General features: G+C 37.0%; 1 protein-coding gene across 9 annotated transcripts in view; it reads right to left on the reverse strand.

Moving 5' to 3' along the window:
• Nucleotides 1-4,390: 4,390 nt before the first annotated feature.
• The window catches only part of LOC129281800 (uncharacterized), a 36,403-nt gene continuing 26,656 nt past the window's right edge, over nucleotides 4,391-14,137 (reverse strand). For 5 of the 9 annotated variants that reach the window (XM_064113250.1, XM_064113248.1, XM_064113246.1 and 2 more), the window contains 4 exons: nucleotides 10,920-10,941; nucleotides 10,156-10,267; nucleotides 7,802-7,839; nucleotides 4,391-6,466 (listed from right to left, as the gene is read on the reverse strand). In XM_064113250.1, coding sequence (XP_063969320.1) covers nucleotides 6,271-6,466; nucleotides 7,802-7,839; nucleotides 10,156-10,267; nucleotides 10,920-10,941 — 368 coding nt within the window. In that variant the 3' untranslated portion in view covers nucleotides 4,391-6,270. Of the gene's footprint in view, nucleotides 6,467-7,801; nucleotides 7,840-10,155; nucleotides 10,268-10,919; nucleotides 10,942-12,547; nucleotides 12,608-14,137 lie in introns of all 9 variants that reach the window. The other 4 variants (XM_064113244.1, XM_064113242.1, XM_064113241.1 and 1 more) reach the window with 1 other exon arrangement.

A 14,137-nucleotide genomic window follows, 5' to 3' on the forward strand; every position in this document is an offset into this window, starting at 1 on the left:
GACCTTGGCATCCTGTCCCATCAGTTCAGCTTGCCCCTTTTCATAACTCAACTTGAAGTTTCGAGGCAGAGAACGGGTGAGGAGGTCATCATCCATGTTCCAGTGACTCAAGTCAGATGTTTCTGCACCTTCCACTCCACCGATACTGTGCACGGAGCCTTCAGCTTGGCTGCTGGTGTTGTCACCTTCCCTTTCCTGTTTCCTTGCTTCAAATGCTGATATAGAATCTTCCCATGCATCCTTCACCTTGTCATATGTCTCAAGCCATTCATCCTCTTCGGAACTCGGTGTATGAACAATGACAGCCGGAGTGCTTGCAGGCATACTCAGCGACCTGAATGGGAGACTGAGATTTGCTCTGTCGATGGAAGGAGTATGTTCTGCTTGATCTGTGACATCTGAAGAATCTGTTGCAGAAGTTTGTATGTCAGAACTTTCTTTGGTGTTGGAAACAGAGGATGACAGTGGCAGGGCAGTACTGACTGTGACAATGTTGGACCCCACTGTAGTAGAATTACTAAATGGCCGAGGTCTGGGATTGAAGTCTCTACGCTCCGTACTGTCACTGGAGTTGGGCGAAGCTGACCGTGGGCTACTGACAGGACTGCGGAAATTAGGTAGTGCCAGAGTTGGTGAGTCTGACAGGCTTTCAGACCTTTGAAAGGGTTTCACCTCTGCTGTGTTTATTGGCTTTGATCTCAAGGTTAAAGGACTTGCATCTTGCTCAAACGAACTGGAATGATGATAGGGTCTTCGTCTGGAATCTGATTCCTGTGATTTCTGGCTCACCAGATTTTTATTCTTAAATGTTCTTTGGTAAGCAGTACCTTTAGTTGGTTCATCCTTGTTGCTTTGGTTTGGCATAGCTAATTCATCCTTCCAATTAGAATGAGACAACTCCACTTCAGAAGGCGAGATAAATTCACAATTCAGTTCAGTTTGTTTTTGCTTTTGTTCATTCACATCACCAGCAATGGAAGGTGTTGCATCCTTGTCTTGGGGCTTTTCATTCTCACTCTCGGAAAATTGTTCCCACTGCTTTGCATCTTTCAGCAGGGCAGGCATAAGCAAAAGATCTTCTTCGTACACAGAGTTTCTGTATCTTTGAGCTAGCTTACTCCTCCAGTCTGGCTCACTTAGGAACCTGGTAAAGGGTGGGCGCGATTCTGTGCTTCCCGTCTTTCTTGGTGCTATCTCAGTATCCATCTCAACCGAATGGAACCTTTGAACTGCAGGTTTGTCATCACGATCTCCTTCTGCCTCTGGTTCAGATATTACTTCCTTTTTGTCTGCATCTGCTTCCTCCTCCCAGGATACAGGTGTCCTGTATCTAACAGGGGTAGCCGGAAGCGAAACAGTCTGTCTCATAGGACTTTTAGGTACAGGCGTACTTCTTCCACTTAAGATCCCTTCATAATGCTCTTGCAGCTGACCAACATCCTTCTCTTTCTGAGACACATGCCTCATTTTTTCAGCATACACCTTTTTCTTCAGTCTTTCCAGCTTTTCTTCACCCTTCTTATCAACACTCAACCCACAATGCAACTTGGTGTAGAAACTGTGAAGATCATCTATGTTCAATTCTCTCCTCTTGAAATCCCTCTCCTTATCGACAGACCAACGCAGCTCCTCAAAGTTTTCATTGACAAAGGTCTGTCCATGCGCAGCGGCCATTTCCATCTCCATATAAAGGTGAAGGGTACTGTAGAACTTCTCCAGTTGTGTATTACTTGGTAAGTACTTCTCTGCCATGGTTTTCTCCTTTTCCTTGTCACTTTCATCCAAATGCTTGTTGAGGTTGGAGTAGAAATTAACCAAGTCCTGGTAGCGCTTGGTTCGCTGAGAGGCCTGTTGAAGTCCTGCAGCATACTTATGATACGACTCCGGGTCTGCTGCAGGAGACTGGACAACTCCTGAAGTCGGTCCTGAGGATAATGCAGACCTTTGGTAAACTGGCTTTCTACTCTGATCATCTCCATCGGAAATGCTTCCGAGCAACCTAGGAGCAGAGGATGATCTCTTGTGTTTGACCTTCTCTTTGCTGCTATTGATGCGGTACTGGATACGACTTGGTCTTGATGGTGCTCTGGAGGATGCTTCCGCATCCTCCTCTTCCGTATCAGGGTTCCTTGGCATCACTGGCATTGGATGTGGAAAAGGGCTGCCTCCAATATCAAGACGAGGTTTCCGAAATACACCAAGGGGTTTTAAGATCTTACTTTCCATAGAGGCACTTTCCTTGAAATAGCTATGTAAGGATGTGAGATTAGTCACTTCTTTGTCTCTCAGAGGTTCCGAAATCTCTATGAACCATTCAGATGGTCCGTCTTTAATCTGAAACTGGGTACAAGAGCAAACATCAATGTCTTTCCTTGCAACCTCACAGCAGACCTCCTTTCCTAGGTCAGAGAAAGTGGGCATGCACAATGGAGTATGGGCCACTCTTTTACCTAAGTGAGCACTGCACCTTATGACACACACAGTGGAACTACATATGGGACTGGGAAAACCATCTAATGCTTTCTCTTTTCCTATCACATGCATGTGAAGGTTTGAGGGGCTGTTAGTAGGAAAAGAAATATCCATGGCTGCATGTGTGAAAATAAGAGAAGTGGTAAAAAACAAATGTTAGGGTTAAAGGTGAGGTTATATGTACAGTATATTAAAATTAAGAGTGAGATAAGTTTTGCATGTGAATGACTGTAAAAGTAGGGTTAACGGTGATAATTACAGGTATAATGCGTTGAAAGTGAGATACATGTAGGTATCAAGCATAAATGTATGATCTATTAGATCTAGGGTTATTTCATGAAAGCATGGGTTACTCTATCTATAATTTAGTATTGAAATTGTGCATGGAATCTACCCAACTATGCTTCATCAAATAAAGTCAACAAAAGTGTTTAATATCGTGTAAATATGGATTACCTGTATACAGAAAATTTTAAATGTTTACAAGGTAAATAAGATGGCAAATGAATATGTATGTACACTATATAAACCTTATTATTAATCTAGTCATTTTTCTTAAAAATAACAATTAAATGACTTGCATATTATATTATCAAATTTATCAAACAAATGCTTTAAACACTACAGCTATCAGGAAAGAATGAGGTTACACTGATGATGTTATGCAAACAAAAAATGTTTGAGAATATGAGTTATTATAAAAAAGAATTGAATGATTACAATATCATAGAATAGATTATAAACAGATAATATTGATAATACCTCTTTATTTTCATATTATCATCTTGATTTGCTTTCCCCATAAATTGGATGATTAATGATGTCAAAGTGATAAGTTCAGAAAAGAGATTTGATAAATTAAACTTAATAACAAAGCAAAAACATTTCTTAAAGAAATATATATCTATATTTACTAACAATAAATTCGAAAGATGTAATTGTATCATACATATAGGTTCTTATCAAGCTTCATGATCAGTCCTCCAATCAAATGGAATATCTGCTTCACTAAACCATATCCTATCATGTCAAATGTCTGCGAAGTGGTACCCATGCTCGTCCAAAAAAGAAAAAAAAACCTCCTCAAATAAGGGTCAGATATCTGACCCAATGCGTCAATTACATTTTTTAGGAAAAGGGTTATTTTACGTTTTAATGAAAAAAGGGTACTTTTAGTGGGTACTTTGACATTTGTATTTTCTTTCCCTGAACACTGCAATATATCCTGCGCCCCGAGAACATGCTCAAGCTCGCTTAACACTATCTAGGCTGGGGTATTTTGGGAGAACATATGACAGGGGGGGGCCTCCCATGCCCCCCCCCCCCCCCCCCCCCCCCCCCCCCCCCCCCCCCGCCTTGAGATCTCGGCCGTCAATCACGCGGAAAATTGGCACACAGATTGTCTGGTACATAATCAACAAAATTCTATATCAATTGCTATTAATTGATTATGCTAATTTATGCATAATTAGTATGCAAAATCATACAAGGAAAATATCGCGTGAATCGTTGAGGGGGGGCCTCCGAGGTATCCCCCCCCCCCTAGATAGTGTTAAAGACTTGACCCAGTGTGGTTGGCAGCCCTGGTCATGGTGCCCCTGGGCACAGCCAACATTTCCGGGTACATTTTACACAATCTTACACTATTAATTCATGTACATCCTTGGTGTCAAATAGAATTGTGTTTGGACGAGCATGGTGACCACTTCAGTCTGTGACTGACCCCCTCCCGGGGTTGCAGGCTGGCACACACTCTGCGATTTGTTGCAATCAGATCTAAGTGCAATCGCATTGTATAGTGTGCGCTGGGCTTTATCAAAAGCATAATCAATTCCAAAGGTTGTAAGAAATGTGATTTGAGGTACTAAGTCTTGTCACTCTATTGGCGAAGATGCAAGTCAATGGAAAAACAGAGTTAGGAAGGGGGACCATGGCAAATCAGCACCATGCACTAATACTCATGCTATATCTAACATGCTCCAGCATACATGTACATTGGGGTAGACAGGCTAATATCACTCTGACAATGAATTAAAAAAAAATAGGAATTTTCTATTATTTTTTATTTTTTATAATACAATAATTAAATTGCTACCCTAACTTTTTTATACTTAAACTTTATTGTGTTATTCATACCCCTGAATAGTAGCCAACTAAAGCTGTATACTAGTATGTGAATAAAGTAGATGAAAAGATAACCACTAAAGTATACATATTTCCAATATATTTTCTTAGTCACATTTCTCTACCCTCTAAATAACATTACTAAAATACCGCTGGATGAATCACAATTTACAAATTTACTGAACAAGCTCTCATAGATGTTTTATTTTAATGAAATGATATATCCACTTCCAACATGATTAATTTAGGTTGAATTTCAAAGCTATCTTCGGGTTAGGCTTTTAGTTGCAGAACTACAATTCTTTGAATTGGAACTTACAGCTGCACTTCTTTGCCTTAACATTGATGTTTCAAGACACATTTCTAATTGATTCACAAAATGCTTTTAATCCACTCCATTAGCTTGAGAATTCTTTCCAAAATAAGTTTAAAAGAGTAATAAATGTTTTATGCTCTGAGGATTACAAAAAGCAGGCACAGGCCTAGTCTAGCTACAGGTAGTCCCAAATAGATTGTAACCGAGACACTACTTCATATACATTCAAAAAGCATCGCCGATGACGTTTTGACTGTCCTGAAAGCCTTGCTGCATATTTAAGAAGTTAACTTTACTAGATGGATATGCAAAGATACTTGACTTTCCTACATGTATGTTTCCCAAATATTGTTACTCTCTGCCCTGTTTCGAACCTTTTTGTACACAAAGGCAAGATGTCTGCAAAGACTACTTTCTTTTTAACATAGCAGCATCCTTAGACTTTGATTAACTCTGAAACAAAAACATTGTCAGGAGACAGTTTCACAAATAGCTGTGATTGATCCGATGAATTATGGAAAGCCACCGGTGATTTCATTCTTCACCTGTACATATCTCTCAATTCAATTATTTCACAATGAATATTACCCTCAGCCCTACTCTGGAATTGCATAAAAAATGAGTTGTTTCACAAGAAGTAAAAAAAAATCAAGCGCAGAACAAAATGTTCAGAGATGAAACCACGATGATGATTCATGACATAACATGACTTGTGGCATCACAACGAGATTATACGTCCCTTGAATATGTCTTTGGGACAACTTTGGGAGTACTTACAGTGTATGGTGGAATGTTTATGATTAAAGGTGGGCATTTTGACTCGCCATACATGTACATGTAGCTGAAAATTGTTTATCAAAACATTGCATAGCTTTGTTGCACCAGGGGAGCATTTCACCACACACATTTTCACTGACTATTGTTATAAGCTACTGAAATCCTTGCATCTGATTGGCTCGGGACAAATTAACCAGTGAAACTCACCGACCATTTCCTTCATGAAACACTCCCCTTGTGCAAACATGGCATTACTTGTAAGAACAACATAGCGGGAGACTTTGAGAGTTCTAGTCCCCTTCTTACAAAGAGTGAGATTGATCAAATCAATCTCAACTGTATGGAAAGCCATTCATACCATAATTTTTTTCTACAGGAAATTTGCACAATCTCCTTAGTAAACAAAGAGAATCGCACTGAATCTTCAAGAGAGTGATGAATGTACTGTATGAATAAACATCATATCTAGAAAATATTTTGAACACATTTGCATTGTAGTTGTTGACGTGGCTGGCCATCCATAGTTGCGATTGATCGGATCAATCGCAACACTTTGTAAGACAGGTCCCTGGTCTGTATTATCAGGGAACTAGGAAGTGGTGTTGGACGAAGGGTTTGAAGGGGTAGAGAGCTATTTTCTTACCTCTACGAGCCTGTGGAGCGCCGAAACCGAAACCAGCCGTACCGGGTAGCTCACCAGATTTGACAAAGCTATGATAGGCCTTCCGAGCTTCTTCGTCAGAGGCATAGCCAGACCCGGGAGCAGATCCACGCCGCCTAGAGACGCAAAAAAAAATTGATTTGAGCTTTATAAACATCAGTTTTCACTTTGTTATCAATAGGAAAATGACAATTTACAGCTTTTATGTGGTGCCATGAACGTGTAAGTTTCAAGGAAAACTCACAGAAGGGATTCATCAAGATTCATTACAATTGTTGTCTTGCAAGCTTTCAGATCTAACACCATTCCTAGGTTGTGACTGGGTGAGAAGCATCGGTGTCCAATTGTAATTGTCAGATAATGACATGTCAGTGCTACACAACTTTCATTAGTGGACTCCAATTGTCAGAAAGGTAATTTTTTTTTGTGAGTGTGTAATTTAGAAATAAAGTATTATGGTAAAATGGTCTACTATAAAAAAAAAAAAAAAAAGAGATATGGCTGCAGGTCATGTGGCTAACAAGCAAAACAGAGTTAAAATTCAGATGATTATGGTAATGCTAAAATTTTAAATCATAGACACATTCTATACATGTACATGTATTACTGATTTCCAATTACTTTGAGTACTTCCTACAAATTTCTCTCTCATGACCAGAGCTTATGTTTATCCTGGGGATAAAATAATCAAGGTGCAGACTTGTGTAAGTGAATTATTTTAAAAATATTATCCACTTGAATGATTTTTCGAGCCCTTCCATCATTAAGTTACTCTCACTCTTCTACTTTTACCAAAATAAACATCAGGGAAGACTTCCCCTTTAAATTTAAAGGTCAAGTCCACCCAAGAAAAATGTTGATTTGAATAAATAAAGAAAAATCAAACTAGCATAACGCTGAAAATTTCATCAAAATCGGATGTAGAATAAGAAAGTTAGGGCATTTTAAAGTTTCGCTTATTTTTCACAAAACAGTGATATGCACAACTCAGTGACAAACAAATGAGTCAGTCGATGATGTCCATCACTCACTATTTCTTTTATTTTCTATTGTTTGAATTATAAAATATTTCAATTTTTACAGATTTGACAATAAGGACCAATTTGACTGAACCATATAGTACTAAGCAATGATAATTCCACATGTTCAGGGACAAATTAATCGTTGTTACACTTGACAATGAGGAGAAAATTAGAATATTTCATATTTCATATAATAAAATACAAAAGAAATAGTGAGTGGATGACGTCATCAGTCTCCTCATTTGCATACCGACCAGGATGTGCATATAACTGTTTTGTGAAATTAAGCGAAACGTTAAAATGTCATAAATTTCTTATTTTACATCCGATTTTGATGAAATTTTCAGTGTTATGCTTGTTGGATTTTTCTCTTTTAATTCAAATCAACTTTCTGTTGGGGTGAACTTGTCCTTTAAAGATAATACTTACCCTCCATCATAGAGAGGACCATCTTTCCTTGATAAGACCTGTAAATGAAGCATAAACAATTGGTAATAATTGTCCAGTATCAAATCAAATGGAATTATTAATTTGTTGGGCGATAAAGACAAGAAACAAGATTTTCATTTTGTCTCCAACAATACCACAGGAGTAACACACGCTACTGCTGTGTGACGTGGTGCTCAGCTGCTGTAAAAAAATTCACAGGCAGACCAGGCAGGATTTGAACCCACGACATATGGATTACTAGACCAGTGTCATAACCACTATTCCAGTATTTAATTGCATGGTTTATTCATTATCATGTCTTTACCAACCATGATCAGTACACATGCACATAATTAAGGCCTAAAAACAATAATGTTGCCCTGATCCGACCGACCAAAAATTGAAAAATTTGCTCAAATTTGGATTTAATGGTTTTAAAGGCCTCATGTGAGGTAAATTGGTACACGGCAGGAATTTCTTCCCTAAAATGCTTAGGCCCGTATTCTGAAGTCAGGTTTAACTTAGACAACAGTCTAACTCTGTGCTAAAATTATGGGGAGCCAAAAGTTCAAAAATTCTGTTTATGTTGTAAATTTGTTATGCTGAGTATTTTGTTGCCTTTTACTTTCATAATGAAGAAAAATATTTCAGTTATCATTCCCGGACTATTATGAACGATTTGGGTGCCATATGAGTTAATCATTTGAATGTGTACTGTTAGGGATTTGTGCTCCAATAGGCTCTCCATAGTTAAACCACAACTTTAAACCAGGGTTTAAATTAAACCAGAGTTCAGAATAAGGGCCTAAGTGTCTATCAACAGATATACTAAGGCCAAGGTCATAATTGTGGAGCCATCTACCATATCTAGACAAAGGGAACTTGGATATTATTACTCTCACTGACTTATACCCCTTTCATATTGCGCCTTTCACCGGCGAACTTCACCGGCGAAGTTCGCCAGCGAAGGGGAAAGTGTCCAGTATGAAAGGTACACAGGAGAACTTCACCGGTGAAGTTCGCCGGTGAACTTCTCCACCTCTAGAGGTGGAGAACTTCGCCGGCGAAGCTGTTTCACCGGTGAAAAGGCCAGTATGAAAGCAAACCGGAGAACTTCTCCTCTTTAATGACGTCAGAGGTCAATTTTTTTCTCTCCCAAAGTCCCCTGCACCGAGATTCCGCGCGCGATAGTTGCAAGCTCACCTGAATGCTATGGCCAAGTAGATACCCTCGAACATTTTTTTTTTTTTTTACTAACAATATTTATTAAAAAGCACTTTTTACATGTATAAAATGCGCTAAGATATAAAAACAAGGTGATATTGTTTGTTTTTATCGTAATTCTTCCAAAATATGTTGTAATTAATTTTTTTGATACCTTTTTGTAATAGGTAAGAAGTAATGTTTACAATTTTCTTTCGTTTGTTCTGCAATCGCCCGTTGACTTTCGCCGGGGAAGAAATGTCAGTGCGAAAGGGTACATTTTTTTCTTCGCCGGGGAAGTGAGGAATGCGAGGCGGAGAAGTTCGCCGGCGAAGTTCGCCGGTGAAAAATGAAGAGGGCACTATGAAAGGGGTATTAAGCACGGCAAGCCTTATATAGTGCACACATATTTCAAAGAATAAATTCCCGCCAGGTACCCATTTACCTCATCCGGGTTGAGTGCAGCACAACTAAACATACCCGATGGCTGGGATTCGACCCTCTGCTTCAAAGTCTGGAGACTAATCCACTGGGCCACAACACACCACATCTATACAGTGTGTCCCAGAAAACAGGAAACCGGGTTTCCAACATCTTTTTTATTCAAAGACGAATTGATTAATATATTTCATTTACATCATAAAATTAAATTATTCCTCTAAATTCTGATACCTAACATGTGACGAACACTTCACGTATTAGTGAGCAAGACAAGTTTGAAATTTTAATGTCAAAATCAGATTGCGCCTAACAATTGGGCAAGAATGGTTCGTGATACAACAGTGCTTCTTCGACGATTGGCTCATTAGCATTTCTTTTGTCTTCTTTGTTCAGTGTCTCTCACTGATCCCTGAAATGAGAGTGGATTCAGATTAACACTCGAGTTTCTGCGCAAATCGTTTCTGATAAGCCTCGATACTTGTTGTTTGTAATCTGCAATGTGTGAATAATTTCCTAAGCTGTTGGTCTAAAATTAAAGATGAGACTCCACTCTTACATGTACCAAAAGTACATGTATCAAATTTACAGTAGAAAACATATTTGATAATTGTGAAATCTATTTCTGAATACAGGTTTCCTCTTTTGTGGGACACACTGTATAATCAAAGAAACAACCATTCATTTCATGAAGGCGTATCAGGATTACTCACACTTTTTTCATGAGCTGCTAGGCCAGACTTTCCTGGCACAAAATCTTGTATTCTGCCCGGCTGTACTCGATATGACGGAGTATTCTTCACCACATGGTCTGGTTCAGTAACCCTGACAAGAAAGAATTATTTTTATCCATCAATGATTCAACTTACAATTATGATACACACCATACATGTAATACTTTGGTAACATTTAGACATAGAAAATATATGTATTCACCATTCAAAGACCAATATATTTTTTTGCTCTTTATGATAACAACTATGTCACCAATACCTTTCAATTAGAAAATAATTCAAAAACTTAAAAGGCTAAAAGCAGGGAAATGCAAAATCAGAGAAAAATACTGTTTTCCAAAAAAAGAACATTTAATCAAAATGCAAGATAGAAAATCCATTAAAATATAGATTATTTTTCTTTTGATTCTGGATCTGGATGTATACGATGCAGGGGCCTCCTGGGCATAAACGCATCGGGTACTTGACCTGGATTTTGCCGGGACCGGCAGGTGCAATACACCGGGTGAACACCCTACTCTTTGACGATTTGATATGGATGATGTTTGTTTTTTTATAGTTAAGCAAAATCAATTTAAAACTAATTCATGACCAGCTAATCCCAAGATATTGACAAGATTGCACACATATATTGACAAAAAACAAAAATTGTAATAGTATTCACAGAATATTATAAAAAAAATCTTAAAGATACAGATGAATACAAAAATATTCTAAAGTGTGAAGGCTATTCATTGACTCACCTTTCATCTCTCTTCCAGTCATCTACAATGACACAGGGAATGAAACAAAAATAATCATTAGTATTATAGTATTTTATTATGTTTTGCATTATTCAATAATACAATAAGATCTGTCTACTTATCTTGTATTTAATATCATAGCTAAGAAATTAAGTTCACTTGTATCGCTGAGCTATTACTGTGATATCAACTCAATATTTCCCTCTTCAAAATGGGTGTGACGAATAGATAAGGGTGACCACACCACTATTATCATTGATACCAAAATTGTATGACATTAATCAGTTGTTATTATTCTGTAGTTGAAATGAAAATATAATTGAATCGGTAACTACAATTAAAAATTTTTTAATAAAATAAACTTTAATCAAGCAGGATAATTATGTACATGTATGTACAAGTTACAATCCAATAGGTACAGGTAGCTTTGAATTTGCAATCAGCGGATTCGTTATCAGTTTCCCATATTTCCCATTTACTTTAATTTTTTTTATCTCACACATTGGGTGATTTCCAGTTCAGTGTTGATGCTGGTTTTGGGTGTTGGAATCAAAATTCAAATTCTTTTGCATTCCCCTGCTCAAAATTTTACAGGAGCTTTAAAAAGTCAAAATCACATTATTGAAAGCTTAATTAATCAACCCCGAGTGAGATTTGTCCCAAGACGACAAATCAAAATATAGAGAGAATTGATAGTTGGACTCAAAGTAAACGAAAACATACAAAAGAAGCTTAATAATAATATAAAAGTTGAGTGCATAAGATTTTGTGAATATACAAATCTAGTTATGAACATCATCTGTTCAAAAATATATGTGGAACCATCAAACATGCAAATGTACCAAAAATAATCACATGACAAATTATGCTGTGCATATATAATGCAAGGCAATGGATCTGTTAATGCAAGAAGGGTATAAACTGATTCCCTCAGCAAGGTAATAAAAGCACTAGCATTTACATGTACCCAGTCAGTCTTAACTACTCATTACATGAACCCATGCATCTTATTATATTCCATGCCATATTCTATCATTACAATTGGCCAGTATTAAAGGGTTAATGCCAGGTTAAATCCCAACTAGGCTGTATTATATTGCATAATTGCCTAATAATAATAATAATAATAGGCATTTATATAGCGCCATCTATCTAGAAATATTCTATTCCGAGGCGCACAAGAAAAGAAAGAAGGAAAGTTTGGATGAGTGTCAAAGTGCCAATAACTAATACTGTTAGAAAAGATAAGACTTCAGTTTAAATTTGAAGGTCTCCAGTGATGGTATCATTCCTATGGAGTGCCAAATGGTCACTACCAATTTTAACGATTAGATTAACCCAATCTTTATCTTTATAACAAAAGTTGAATGTCCACCAAGTGTACATGTACAATGTAGGTGTATTTGTAATTGGGTTTTGCAAATGTGTATCAATCAAATAAAATGTATAAATATAAATTTAGGAACATAAACCGGGATTTACTTAGGCCACTGGAATCCATTATCTACTGAATTCATGAAATCCCTGGACTAAGCCTATGGGGATGAGACAATTCAGTAGTGAACGGATTAATAAAAATACCTAGAAAAGAGTTATACTACCATCTATGCACGGCACAAACAGCTCACCTTTAACATGCGCATGCACGGCTTCATTCTCACTCAAAAACACGCTATCAGAACTGTCTTCTAAACAGATAAAGAGCAAAGTACAAAACAATAACAGCAGTGAGCCTTCCAACTACTTCCACTATTCAAGAGAGCAATGCATGCATGCCTATAAGATAGAGTTATTAAGTGAAGACCCAGTCACATAAGGCTTTGTGATTGATCATGTGGCTGATTTCTATGATTGATTGCATTAGTTACTGTGTATGATTAATTGTAAACATTAGCTCCACGGTCAATCACTAAGCTTCATGTAACAGGGCCTGGGGCCCGTTGCAGAAAGAGTTGCAATCAATCGCAACTCTAAAAGTCAGTCGCAACTTGATATTCAACCAATCAACAGCGCGCATTTGGGACTTGCGATTGATTTTTTTACTCTTTCTGCAACGGGCCCCTGATCATGCAATTGTAATCAAGGCCTCATCTGACAAAGAGATGCGATTGATCCCATCAACACAACCGTGGACGGCCAGCAACATCAACATCTATAATGCAAGTTTGTTCAAAACATTTTCTAGATATATTTGTTCATACATTCATCATTCTCTTGAAAATTCAGTGTGATTCTCTTTGTTTACTAAAAATAAAGGAAAAAATTCCTGTAGAAAAAAAACATGGTATGGATGGATTTCCATACAGTTGAGATTGATTGGATCAATCGTAACACTTTATAAGACGGGGCCCTAGACAAATTTCTAAAAGAAGCAAGCAAATGTTGACTGTTTAGGTCTTGCTTGGCATAGCAGTCTAATGAGTGAGTCAATGATGTTACACACTCACTATATTTATTTTGTATTTTTATTATCTATAATGTCAAACACATAAATTGTCATTGTTTTTAGTGTTAAAAAAAACACTTCACTGATACACAATAAACTACATCACAATGAGAAAAGAGGAATCAAATCAAATCAAAGTTTTACATTATTAGAGGAAAAATGAAATAATATGAATTTTTTAAAAATAAAATATATGGGATATAGTGATTGTGACATGATAGGTTCTTCATTTGCATACAGCCAATCATATTACTTTTTGAGAAAATATGTAAAAACTGAAATGAAGTAAGGTATTTCAGATTTTTAAAAACAAAATTTCCACTTTTCCTTTTGTTTGATTGTTCTCTATTCTTTCTACTCAACTATTCTTGTTGATGGACTTGAATTTTAATGATTCTGATGATTATAATATATGTATATTATGAGTGCTTTGTTTTTTAATACGTCTAATTAATCTAGGTTGATTTTACCCACGCTAACTACAAATTGGTCTTTAATGGTTGTTTTTTGAAAAAAAATGCAAGATTTTCACACATAAAGCTTTCCTCTAAAACTAAGAATGCAAAAAGACAATTAAAAGCAAACTGAAAGTCTAAATTACTACAAAATAAAATGAAAGTCATGCATTTTTCTAAGGACAGGTTACTTCTGAATCAAGGATGGAGGCCACACAAACAAAATGAATGCACACAAATAACAAAACAAGCACAAAATTCACACACACCATTACATGTTTTATACCACAATTTCATCCTGTAAATCTGTTTAATTT

This window comes from Lytechinus pictus, chromosome 18 (assembly GCF_037042905.1).
Source record: "Lytechinus pictus isolate F3 Inbred chromosome 18, Lp3.0, whole genome shotgun sequence".
NCBI lineage: Eukaryota > Metazoa > Echinodermata > Echinoidea > Temnopleuroida > Toxopneustidae > Lytechinus > Lytechinus pictus.